This window comes from Chamaea fasciata, unplaced genomic scaffold, assembly GCF_029207755.1.
Source record: "Chamaea fasciata isolate MVZ Bird 193981 ecotype frontalis unplaced genomic scaffold, bChaFas1.0.hap1 SCAF_1, whole genome shotgun sequence".
NCBI classification, from domain to species: Eukaryota; Metazoa; Chordata; class Aves; order Passeriformes; family Sylviidae; genus Chamaea; species Chamaea fasciata.
This window is the reverse complement of record NW_027094086.1, coordinates 114,240,194-114,252,954: the sequence shown is the minus strand read 5'-3', so window position 1 is coordinate 114,252,954 and position 12,761 is coordinate 114,240,194. Positions and strand designations below refer to the sequence as shown.

General features: G+C 43.2%; 2 protein-coding genes across 9 annotated transcripts in view; both read right to left on the bottom strand.

The window, feature by feature from the left end:
• Positions 1 to 968, bottom strand: part of TOP2B (DNA topoisomerase II beta) — a 59,529-nt gene extending 58,561 nt beyond the window's left edge. The window contains exon 1 of one of the 2 annotated variants that reach the window (XM_066194308.1): positions 498 to 968. In XM_066194308.1, the coding sequence (XP_066050405.1) occupies positions 498 to 563 (66 nt within the window). In that variant the 5' untranslated portion in view covers positions 564 to 968. The remainder of the gene's footprint in view (positions 1 to 497) is intronic. The other variant, XM_066194300.1, reaches the window with a different exon arrangement.
• Positions 969 to 2,313: 1,345 nt separating this feature from the next.
• Positions 2,314 to 12,761, bottom strand: part of NGLY1 (N-glycanase 1) — a 38,793-nt gene continuing 28,345 nt past the window's right edge. Inside the window, exons 13-20 of one of the 7 annotated variants that reach the window (XM_066194288.1) lie at positions 11,817 to 11,853; positions 11,208 to 11,252; positions 9,313 to 9,419; positions 8,673 to 8,793; positions 7,708 to 8,113; positions 4,948 to 5,159; positions 4,757 to 4,822; positions 2,314 to 3,627 (exon numbers count right to left, since the gene is read on the bottom strand). The gene's annotated coding sequence lies outside the window, so the exon portion shown is untranslated. Of the gene's footprint in view, positions 3,628 to 4,756; positions 4,823 to 4,947; positions 5,160 to 7,707; positions 8,114 to 8,672; positions 8,794 to 9,312; positions 9,420 to 11,207; positions 11,272 to 11,816; positions 11,854 to 12,761 lie in introns of all 7 variants that reach the window. The other 6 variants (XM_066194270.1, XM_066194279.1, XM_066194246.1 and 3 more) reach the window with 6 other exon arrangements.

The following is a 12,761-nucleotide window of genomic DNA, read 5'->3' as shown; positions in this document are numbered from 1 at the left end:
TATTGTCCTTTCACGCAGTTAGAAAAGAAAACGGGATCAACACAGAGACCCTCTGCTAGCCCGAAAAAGCTTTGCTCTAGGAACAAGGGGCAATACCTACAACTCTGGCGGGACGACAGACAGACCACATCTCGCTTTGGAGGACAGCGACTTCAAGACAGCCCTGATGACCCACCCGCTCCCCCCAGGAGCTTCCCAACTGTTTGTTCACAGACTAACCTCTTCCCTACAGCTCCCAGCACCCCGTAAAGCCCCCCAGAGGAAAAAAAGCTCCCCTCCCGTAACATCAACTGCAAGCCCAGGCTTCCTCCTTCCCCGGAGCCCTCCACCGAGCGGCGGCTCTACAGCGCTTCGCTTTCCACGCCAACCCTCAGCTTCTTCCCTCCTTTCAAAGCCAACCCGCGCTCTTTCCACACACACAGGCGACGCAAACAGAAATATTAATAAAACACGAGTAGCAAAACCCACGAACAACAAAACGCAGCCTCACAACTTACCACCCAAGTCAGTCCCCCGCTGCCGCCGCCGCCGCCTCCTCCTCCTCCTCCTCCAGACTTTGCCATTTTCTGCCCGTCTCTCCTCAGCCGAGGCGAGGGCGCTCGGAGGCGGCCGGGAGGGCCGGCACCGACACCGCGCCTGGGGCCGCTCCGCGCTCGCCCTTCGCGCCTCTCCCGCCCTCACCGGCGCCCCGGCACCGAGGAAGGGCGGCTCAGGGGCCCGCACAAAGCGCCCCTTCCGCCGGCGGGGAGGCAGCGAGGGGGAGGCAGCGAGAGGGAGGGAGGGAGGGCCCGGCCGGGCCTGCGGCTCTCGCTAGTTTAAAGGGACGACGGGCCGGTCCCTTCGCCTCGCGGCGGCCGCGGCGGCCACAACAGCCACCGCTATCGCCGCCGGAGCGCTGCTGCCTCCCGCCCTCCTCCTCAGCCCCGGGCCGTCCCCCCCGCAGCCACAAAGGCCCGGAAAACAGATTAATAATAAAAAATTCTCCCCCTCCCTCCCTCCTCCCTCGTCCCCTCCCTCCCTCGTTCACTCCCTCCCTCCCTTCCCGCCCCTCGCGCGCGCGCGCGTTCCCGCGCACACCCCCCCCGGCTCCGCGCCCCCCGCACACACGCACACCCGGGGCTAGCCCGGCCCCCTTCTTCTTCCCCTCCTCTTTCCACCCTGCGTCCCGGTGCCCGGTGCCGCTCCCCCGCCGTCACCTCCTCCCCCTCCTCTCCCCGCACAGCCCCCGAACCGCTGCCGCCGCCGGGACACCGCGCGTAGACAATAAAAAACCGCGCCGGCCCCGCTCGGCGTCCGCGCCGCGGTCGCTTCTCCCCGCGCAGCCGGCCCGGGCCTCTTCTCCCCCCGCGCCTTCTGCCCGCCAATCACGAGCCGGCCCGCCAATCGCGCGCTGGAGGCGGGAAGGTTGCGCGGGGTGCCGGCCAATCCGAGCAGCCAGAAGGAGAGGACGCGTGTGACGTCACCGAGGGTGGCAACAGGGCGGGAACGGCCCGCACGGGGGCGCTGCCGCACGCGCGGGGGGCGGCGCGAAGGGAGGCGGAGCGGTTGGATCGGGATAGGGACGGAGATAGGGATCGGGACAGGGATGGGGATCGCGGCGAAGCCGGGTCAGAGAGGGGTTCCCTCTGCCCACCTTCCCGCTCTGCGACGGCACGCAGAGAGACGCCTCGCTTTCCCGTGATCACACAGGGGAATTGGTTTGGGGACTGGCAGAGCACGGCTGTCCCGTTTCCCTGGTGTTCGTTCCAGGTGGATGATGCTGGGATGCGCGGGCAGAGAAGAGGCGATGCGGTAGGTGGGACAGGTGTTCGGGGGTACGGCGGGCAGCTGCCCCCTTTCTGCCAGCCCCGTAACTGATCCCTGCAATCGCCACCGCTGCGACCTGCGGCGGTATCAGCAGGGTGGAAGTCCCGGGGCTCCAGGCAGGAGTTTACAACTCACTGCCCTCTTCTGGGCTCTGGGAATCGGCCCGAGGAGTTCTTTAACTCGATCAGCTCACAGATATTTATCCTGCATTTCAGCATCACCGTGACCTTATACAGGGTCACACAGTACACAACCATGTGTAATACAACCCTATTCACCGTTCTGCAAAAAATGCTGTGGCCAAAACCCCTAGCATCTACTTCCTCGGTCTAACCGGTGTGTGTACAAAGCCCAAAATACATGCAATTTTAGGTATCAGCACAAAAAATATGTACAGTTTTAGATACTTTGCACCAAAAGTATATATATATATACTTTTACATATAACCATAAATACTATGATCAGATATTTTGACAAGCTTAGAAAAATGCTTCAGCACACGCAACTTCTCAATCAGTGATTTTCATTTTGCTGTGTGAAATACAAAGGACATACCTAGTCCAGCCTGTTCCACTCCTTGAATTATTAAGAATGTAAAGTCCCAAAAGGAGGGATTAGGAGGAGCACTGCATCTGAGCTAGCAGACAAATCAGAGAATCATTTTAAAGGAAGAGCAATAACTTAAAGGGTTTTCCTTTTGCAAAACGCTTTTCCTAAGAAGTAAAGGGATTGGAAATGGAGCAGCCACTTTTGAAGAGTTAATTGTAATGTTCAATTATGCCTCAAGGGAAGGATCAGAAGAATTTCTAGTAAATATTGCTTATTTAGCAAAACTTTACTCTGCCAGTTTCTAAGGAACCTATTAAAATAATATCTAAGTGTTGCACAAGGATTATGGAAAATAATGGCATCTGCCTAGAAGGGACAGTAAGTTATGTGTTCCAGCCTCGTTTTCTTACAGCTGCAAGTACCTCTGAGCCGTAAGCCATGTTTTCTTCTACTTTTGGCAAGATAAAGAGTGTTTCTTGCAGAACCAGAAGGTAACACTTTCAGGGTTATACCTAGTGCCAGGGTTATACTTAGAATTTTGGACTTGCTGATTAGAACCGTGAAATTTTTTTTTCTTTTTTTTCAAAATCTCAAGTTTATATGTAGGACCCCTTAAAATGAATCATGTACAGTGAACTGCTGCAATGACTATTGCAAGGCCCAGAGAAAACAGGAGTGCATCTGTTCAAAGCTTTTTCCATTTGTAGAGGACCATACTGTGTTCAGCAGAAACAGAGCAAGTCCCAAACATTAGTGTACTATGTTCTCATTAGTTCCAGCTGTTTAGTAAATAGGCTGTCCTTAGTGTGGGAAGTGTGCCTTTTGCAACGTGAGCCAAGCAGAAGATAGCAATCTAACTTGAAGGCAGCCAATTCCATATATATTAGAGAGACAGAGGGAGTTTCTTCTTGGCAGTTACTTATCTTTGAACGTGCACGGTCAGACATGTTCAGTCTGTGTCACACTGGAGCAGATTTATGAGGAAATGCCGATGCTTCCCCCCAAGCATTTTCTTTAGTCTTTGAAATTACTTTGTCCAAGTTGGATTTTATTTAATTCTCATCCCATCCTACGCTAGCTGCATGGCATGTTACTGGCTTACTGTTGCTGTTGGGTTTATCCCTAATGCTTCTATGTGTATGGTGAGTGGTTGCATTGCTGGTCATGTAGGCTTGTGGGACAAAGTTCTCATGAGACTAAAAGCAGCTGCTTCTGTGGACTGCAGAGGCGAAGCAGTGAAATGAGATTGCTCATCACATTTAAAGAGATCCCTGTTAAAACAAACATAGAAGTAGATTTAAGCATGAATCAAATTCAAGTGCCATAACATTTTGGTAGGAGTGGAATCACTTCACCAGATGCAACCTGCCCAAATCATGCACCACCAGTTCATGTCAAATACTTCACACTTACTGTGTGACATTTAAAATTAATAATCCCCTTGAGATAGTACACACAAAGTCCTATTTAAACTCATTGGAGATTTACTTGTCCTCAGAGTTGTAGACCATAAGATAAACAGAAGTACCCTACAGCCTTTCAAAACTACAATCTATTTAAACCAGTTTCACTACTGCTTTTAGTAAGCAAAATATTTATTGTAGTACTACTTTGTGTACAATAATTTTAGCAGCAAGACAGCTGTATGTACGATCTTTAAGTACTTCTATACTTGGTAAGTACAAGCTTCCCACCTATTCTAAGTTATTTGCTGTTTCTAGTTTACTTAGTATCTAATAAAACCTTTTCTTTCTAGGTGGATTTTCTGGACTCAGATTTAAAGGGCCTAAAACTTGACTATTTGTGGAACTATGTACATCTCTCTACTCTGTGAACATACTCAGATACAACCACTTACTTAAATGACCAATCACAGCTCTTGTTTTTCTGCAAGATACACAGGAAAAAAGTGTAATTTCGTGCTAAAATATTTATGAAACTAAGCTGATGTCCATTACATTATACATTCCACATTGTATGTAGTTGTAATGAGGTATAAACAAACATTGCATATTTTAATATTAAATATTTAAACACACAATAATTTCCATATTCAACTGCATTTTAAAATTTCACTGTAATTCATTAACATAATTTTGAAATAATTGATCATATTATTGAATAGGATTGTGGCGGTACAATATGAGAGAGATCAACACACTTGTACTGCATTGATTGTGAATGACCTTCAGGCCATGGTTCCAAAATATTTAAGAAAAGTCTACCCATGGCTGGATCAGCTAACGATATAAATTTAGACAGGTCATGTGTTCTTACACAATTGTATTTCAAACACCTTTGTTGAATTAGCAAGGGGCCACACTAGTGGTTTTCTGTGGGTGTGCACCGTCAATGCACTGCCTGACACCCTCATCTGAACTGTGCCCAGGACTTACATACCTGATGTATCCATGGCACTTTTGTCAGTAGCTATTCCTGGGGCCAGACTGTTCCACAACCAGTCTCCTGAAAAACACCAGGTCATTTCCATTTTAATCCTTCAGGAACAATGTACCACTTGTGACAATTTGACGGAGGGTTTGGACAGCTTAAACGCTGTTTACCTTCCAGTCACTCCCCTGGTGACTAACCTGTTAAGTGCTGTGCTATTGGCAGAGGTGTGGAAAACTGAAGTGGAGCAGGTTGTGAATGCTACTGCCAGGTTGTTGCTGGGGAAGAGATCCAGCAGAATCCCCAGGGTTAGCTACAGGGTCCCCTGGGCTCTACCGTGGACTGCCCATTCCATGGCTGGAACTGCTGCTCTGACCCACCTGACTTCCTCCTGGATGGCACCACCTTCCTGCTGCAGGAGAGGCAGGTTGTGTTAGAGACCATCACACTGACTTGCTTGGCCTCTAGCTTGAACTGCACAGTCTCTCACACAGAACAGGGAAGTTATGCCACTTGTAAACTTTAAATATTTATCTGTGACTAGAAGTGCTTTAGTATCCAAGCCCACTCAGTCTCCTCACTGTCAGCTCAGTCTTAAATTGTGATACACTTTCAATGAGCAGCATAAAGAAAGTTGTTGCTACAGCAGAGGCTGGTCACAGAAATTAAATATATTTGCATGGAAATGACTTGTACAGGACAAACTCCCTTGTGCAGTGACCACACACAGAAAGAGAAGTTGCATGCAGAGGTGAAGCAGGGGAAGCTGAGCTGGCTGTACTGGGAGGAATTCTCAACATGAATAGAATTACTATCCATGCAATTAACATCTGAGTCTTTTAGATGAGTTGGTGGCAGTTGGAAAAAAAGCAACTGCCTGCAGGACAAAAACAATGGAAAAAACACAGAATGGAGAAGGTGATGTATTTTGAGGTCTGTGCTTTCTTACTGTCCCTCTATCCCAGCCCCTCTGTAAAGGAGCTCTCTCTTTCCAACGCAGAATTTCTTTTTTACTAAAACATGCAGTTCTTCTCCTAGTAGTTCACCCAAGACTGTTTGGGCAAGAAAATGTGAGTGGCAATTTGTTTTTACCCAGCAAGACTTCCCTTGCTCATTGAAGGTGCCATTACCAGTGTATTCTCCAGTCTCCCAGACAGAAATCCATGATAGATTTCAAGTGAGTATTAAGACTGCTTCCTAATAGCAGAAGGTCATGTCTACTCATTCCTGGAATGACAGGAAGGTGAAGGAGTTGTTTCTATACAAGGCACATATGGATATGCTGAATCTGGGTGGAAAACTGATGACTAATGCAGACAGCAGAGAAGTCCACTATTCTGGGAAATGTCTAAAGAGATGGTACTTTGCTCTCTTGAGCTAAAATTCAATCACCTCTGACACATTATGTTTTGACTTATTACGAGGAGGAAATAGGAAGGGCAAGTTTTTCTGCACAGCTTCACTGTATCACCAGTTTTGACTGGAATCAATGATGACTAGATCAGGGTGTACAGTTGCATTCCCTGTCTCAGAAGGGAGTTGTGTGGTTCTTGTGGTAATCCAAGAAGAGAAGAGTCTCAGGAAAGACCCAGGAGAGGCAGATGGCTCAACATCCATTGAGGCAGAGCACGTCATTAAAGTGTGGCCAGTGCAACCGCAGTGTTTATGCTGAGGTCAAAGGCAAAAAGAGAAGGAGGCCACAAGTTTTGGAATACTTGAACGAATGAATATCTGAGGCAAAGAGCAACAAAGAGTTGGGTGAATGACCTCTGAACATCCCTCTGAAAGAGGACTAGGGTAGGAACACATGAGGACATACACCTAAGCACAGAAGGTGGGGAAGAAGAAGGAGTAACTAACAAAAAGAAAAGTCAGGGGTAACTATGAAGGGTCCAGTCAGGCACAGAATAGCAGAACCACAGACAGTTTGCACGTACCTATCCAACAAATAAATGAAGAAAACTTTTGATTAAATACGTATAATCAGTTTGAGTTTATACTGACTTAGTGCTTTGAATTACTAGACCACGGAGTTTTTGATTTGGTATTAGATGAATAAATTTGAATTACTAAATTTAAATTACTCTTTTATAGCCCACAGCACAGGGAATATGCTCACCATACTCTTCGGACAATTACAAGGCCGTTTAGAGAAGGAAGTTTATACAATACTGTTTTGTGAGTATTCTTTTCTAGCTGACTTAAGTTGTTATTCTTTCCAGTAAACTGTTTACTAATAATTCCCTTTGCTTAAATGCATTGTTTCAGATTACCTATGTCAGCAGACTATTCTAAGGCTTTTGAGAATTAATTTTTTAGAAGTCTTTGAGAAAGCAATTACAAAAATAAGATGTATGCTTCAACTAAAAAATTACAAAGGGTATAGCTAAACAGGCAAAATGTACAAAAGACTCAGCCACCAACTTTAACCTAAGCATTATCTGAACTTACAACTCCCTAACAATTACTTGTTATAGATCAGCTATTCAACAATTTCTCAGGTGGCCTCATTTATAACAAGGCTCGGCAGCAGCAGTTCCTATTTATTTCAGTAGGAGTTGTGTAATTCAACAGCTTGGGTGATTGAGCGAGCAGTATTTTAAAATGGTCACTGTTAGCTGCTTCATGCACTTTTCTATTTTGCTTAAGTATTATTATTATTAAGCAAAGATGATCAGAAATTCATAAAAAATCCTTTGTAACCCCTTTAGATCCTTTAACACATTGGTATTTCTGGGTCCTGAATGTTTCTCTCCCAGATACCATCCAGCTGTCCTCCGTTTCTTCAATAGTGGTGTTTCTGCTTAGCATTTTAGTCTTGCTGTATTTATTAGGAGAGTAGGTAAATAAAGCACCAAATGCAACACATTAAATATGATTTTATGTTTAGGTTATGGTCTCCTGCTCTATTTTTACCCAACTAACACTTTTTTTGTTTATATTCTCTTTCCATTACGTACCTTATATTGCTCCAATCAGCTCTGTAGATTCTTCACGCTCCTTAGTGCACTCTTGTTTTTCTTAGAGAAATGTAAGAACATATTACCTCAGTTTTCAGACGAAGTAAAATCATCTGGATCAGCGGTTCTTATTGCCTCTTGCTCACTATGACTAGCCACTACTGGCAGAGGTAGCAGAAGTCACATTAGCAACAGCTTTCAGTACTGGCCAGGACAACATGTTTGGCTACTTAGGTATCATTTAGCCAGCACTTTGCTGTGCCATATTTTCATCAGATTCTGGGAATCTCAGTCTAGGTCTTCAATCCAGCATGGTTTCCAAAAGTATCTTTCCATTTCTAAGCACCTCAGAAAGCTGCATCCTGATCACAGCATTTCTCTTTGATTTAGCATTCCTGGCTGTCACCTGTGAAGAACCAAAACAGTTTTTGAATGACTTTGAATATATGTCCTTTAGTAATTTGTGAATTCACAATTGAAGGTTCTAGAAAAAAGTTTTTCATCTACAGGATGTATTAAAAGTAACTTGCTTTGATATACATATACCTGTGGGAGTTTTTAACCTAAACAATATGGACACTGTAGTTCTCATTATTTTATACATTTCTTTTTGAAATCTACTGTGGATTTAACTTGAACAGTAAAGGAAAATGTTTTTCATCAGAGCAGTTCTTTTACAATATTCCTTCATTTCTTGCAAATGATGAAGAAAAGGTACTGTATGCTTCATCTTACAGACCTAAGTGTCAAAAAAGGGAGCATATCTATTTTTGCAACAAATCTGTTAACTGTTATCCTATAATCACATTCCTCATTTTTTAAAAATAATTTTGCAAAGAACAACTTAGTGATACCCCACGTTCCTAGATAACAGCTAGAGAGAATACATTTCCTGTACTCGACCTCATAGTAAGCTCATGCCAAAGTTTTTACCATCATGCTATAAAACTGTAAAAACAACTCACCTTCCTTTTCATTTAGTTGGTTTTTACTGGGCTTTGTTATTCCACATATGCTCTTCTGCTGGAAGCTTTTATTGCAGAAATCCTTTGAAGAGTGGGAAGCTCTGAAGCTCTTGAAATTTATCTGAAAGTAGTGTGGTTCCTTTTACCTGGGTTTTTACTGCTGCTCACATTCTTCTATTTCCAGGTAATAAGTGCAATGAATTCACCAGGTTTTCATGAAAAGGCAATACACATTACCCAGAAATTTCAACATAGTATCAGTTTCCATCCCATTCAACATTTTCCTTCCTCTAATGTGTCTTAAATTAGAAAATGGGGTTTATGTATCAATGTATTTTCTAGCAGGTTTTGAAACTATTTGACACTAACCATGTCAGAATTCCATTTACGTTGAAACCAGTACTAATGTTAGTTCTTTGGGAAAAGACAGATATATTATTACAGATTCTTTTATGTCCCTGTACCCTTTGAGACATGTTGGACACGCTACTGAAACATGACATTTTTCTGCTGAGTTCATTTCTCTTGTGACTCATGATAAGAAGCATGGAAGCTCCTTTATTACTTTACATCTGACAGTTAGTTTATTGAAAAGTCACTTGTTAGTTCTCATGCATGAGAATTCCACTGGTTTGCTAACCTGTTTTTTTTCAATTGCTCATTATTTTCTATCATTTCTCCCAAAATATGTTGGATTCAGTTCTCTGGGACATGAGTAATGATGATGAAAGTGCACACGCACAAAGTCTGAAAACACAATGAAATTACTTGAAGTCACAGAATAGCTGAAGTTTAAAAGATCAATTGCATACATATGGTCCTTTGCAACATTTAATGCTTAAATCATAAAGCTTTCCTCAGCCTTCTAGTCAAACATTCTCCCAGATAATTAAAGGTACTAATTTTGAGTTGCTGTGCAAAATTGAAGGGAATTCAGAGCAAACAATGCTTTCTTTCCTGTTATCTGTTGTTGAAGTACGGCAAAGCCGGAGACACACCAGCTCTTTGATTACAGTAAAGACAGAGCACAGTTACAGGCCATAGAGGCAGGCACATTAACCACCCCATGGGAATGTAGCACAAGCTGCAGCACTCACACATAATCCATGGCACATGCTTCAGCTCTGAGTTGCTTCACCAAACCAGCATGACTGCTTTTAGCCACAAAGCCAAACATCTCCTTAGCCAGGCACAGCATGCAGTACTCCCAGGCTGCCCAGCACAACTGACATTCTCCCAACGGAGCATACATGTGGAACACAGCACTCCCACGCCTCCCTCCAGCTCCCATTTAATGCTTAAATCTGCTCTGCTAATTAATGATCACTTGTCTGTCTGTATCTCACAAACAGGAAGATTGCAGTGCCTGTCATCCCACCCTCAACTTATGCTACTCCCATGCTGTACATGGTGGGACATCCCACGATTCCTAAGGTTGATGCTCCCTCCAGAGTTGTTAACTATGCCACGGGCATGGTGGCTTAACAGGTTCTGTAACAGACTAGCAGGGACATGCAAATAAAATAGGTGAAACTACTTTTTCAATTCCCTCCAAATGAATTAGCATGTTAATGGGGTGAATGCTGTGCTTTGCATTTCCACTCCTACCAGTCTTCGCATACTTATAAAAAGCGATAGTGAATCTTTCAAAAAGACATGAAATAAAAATATTGTTCTCAGTTCAGCATTTGTTTTGGTTATTCTCTGGAGTTAAATTGAATACGTAACAGCATTCATAACCTTACAACAGATACCTGTAGCACAGTATGCAAACTTAATGTATAGTCATTCATTCAGTTCTTTGAATTTCCATGGCAATTCCTTCCCATCGTCCTTCTGTAATGTTTCCACGAAGTGTGGAGAAAAATTTTCCCATGAAGTAAAATCTGCTTATTTAATTTGGTCAGGACCCTCATTGGCCTTTTGAACTATATGCATAACACACCAAAACACTAGGTTGCAATGTTGGTACTAAACCCCTTCTCTTAAAATGGCTGCTGCTTCACTTTCCCTGGCTTTGCACGCCCTACAACACCCCCATCACGTCTCAGGCTCCTGGACAACACTGGGTCTCAAAATGATGAGGAAAGGTCTATGTTACCAGGCCTGCAGCAGGCTACTCTTGGTGGCCAGTAGACTTGCTGGGAACCAGAACAATATTGGGAACGTAGAACGATACCAGTGAGGGACACATTACTGGGAATGACAGGGGCTGAGGCTTCATCTATCCTATGAATATGCCGTGGGGAGTGGGGCGACACATGACACAACACAAAAAGCAGGCAGGAAGTAAAACGATAAAAGAGACTAACAAAATCTTCCAACAATGAAGACTGTGGTACATTTAGAGGACCACATTCAAGGAACTCTCTCAGCAGACCATGTTACTGTCATCGTTATGGCTTCTCCACAGCAGCTGTCATAAACTAGGGACTACATGGAAGCTGTATGGGGTTGGGGTACCAGCCTGTGATGTAACAGGGAAGAGAGAAAAGGACAGAATCCAGGAATGGTGCAGAAGCCTCCAGATCTTACCTGTGAGTCACTGGGAAGTTGCCTTAATCACCACTGCAGACACTGCTTCAAAGGATGAAAACTACTAGTTTAGAAAAAGGGAAATTTGGAAGGGTTTTTAAGAGTGAAGACAACAGTGAGAGATACCCCAGGAGAGACCTGATATCACACATTAAACAAAGGAATCTTCCAAAAGATGGACAAAACATCTGCTTATGCTTCACTGTAGAAACCTCCATCTCACCACAATTACAGGTAATGCTAATATGTAGTGTGAGTCCTGGTTTTCTTGTTCCAATGTGTGTTACACACAAAATCCACTGACCAGTTCTGCTTGTAGTTACTCCTGCTCCACTCACAAGTAACACTACATGACTGGAGCGTCCCTTCCATACAACTTTTTCAATAAAATATTCCCCAGTTACGGATTAAACATTCAATCTTTGGAACAGAATAGGCTCTAGTTGACTTTCAATGAATTGGTTATCACATGCCAGTAAATCTCAAGATCTTTAGAAATGAATTATTTTTTTCCACATCCAAAATCTTTCAGCTACTTTTTCACTGGAATCCATGTTGCCTCCATGCTCTGTTCACGGACAGACTTTGTATTTTTCACTGAATACTTACAAAAGGTTGAATTTCCTCACATGATTGGTAATCAGTCCTGTAGGTGAAATAAATGAAATCAAAAGTAGAAAAGGTAAATGTATTCTGGCAAGTGTTTCTTAGTCTGTTTCCTATCACAGATTTTGTTTCTGTGGGCCACAAATGCATGTAAATTGCTGTGTCTTCGGAAAGTTCTTATGTTGTGTCTGGTTGAAAGCCCATTTCTTCATATCTTTCTGTCACTCATTAATTTTTTTTCATTGATAAGCTAGTGTACAAATATGAATTACTAGCAAGGCTTAAAATGTGAAATAAAACTACAAAATGAAGTTGCAGAGTATATAGTTACAGTGCAAGAAAAATTGCAATGTCAGTTGCACTGAATATGAACTCTGGGGTTTCACCCTTACTAAAAAAAAATAAAATGTATTTATATTTTAAAAATACCATTATCAAAGACAGTCTTTGAAGTGTAAAGAATTGCTATGACTAATAATGTTGTCAGGGGCTGAGACAACTTATAAAGGCACACCGTGTACAGTACCGACACTTGGGCAGAAACATCCCAAGGTTCTCTTTTGAAAGGCTCTGTGATGATACAAATTCCTTTCAAAAAAATATTTGGTTTATTTTAAAAAAAGAAACAATTAGCTCTTCTAAACAACCCCCTAAATGATGCAAATTTGACATTTGTTAATTAGTGTTGATCTTACACTTTTTTCCATCTTCTAGTGTTAAAATTAAACTGCAGCCTCTTAACACTTCCTGTTTGTCTTCCTACATCCTTAGTAGGAGTGTTTTTATTTTTTACTTTGAATGTTTTGTTTTAGTTTTTGGGGCTCAGGGGGATGGGGAAATGGGACTATTTTCTTTTAAACCATTATTGCCATCATCATGGAAATCAGCATACTCAGGCAGAAACTCCAGCCTACACAACCTAACAAAAGAAAACACAAATCAAAACCA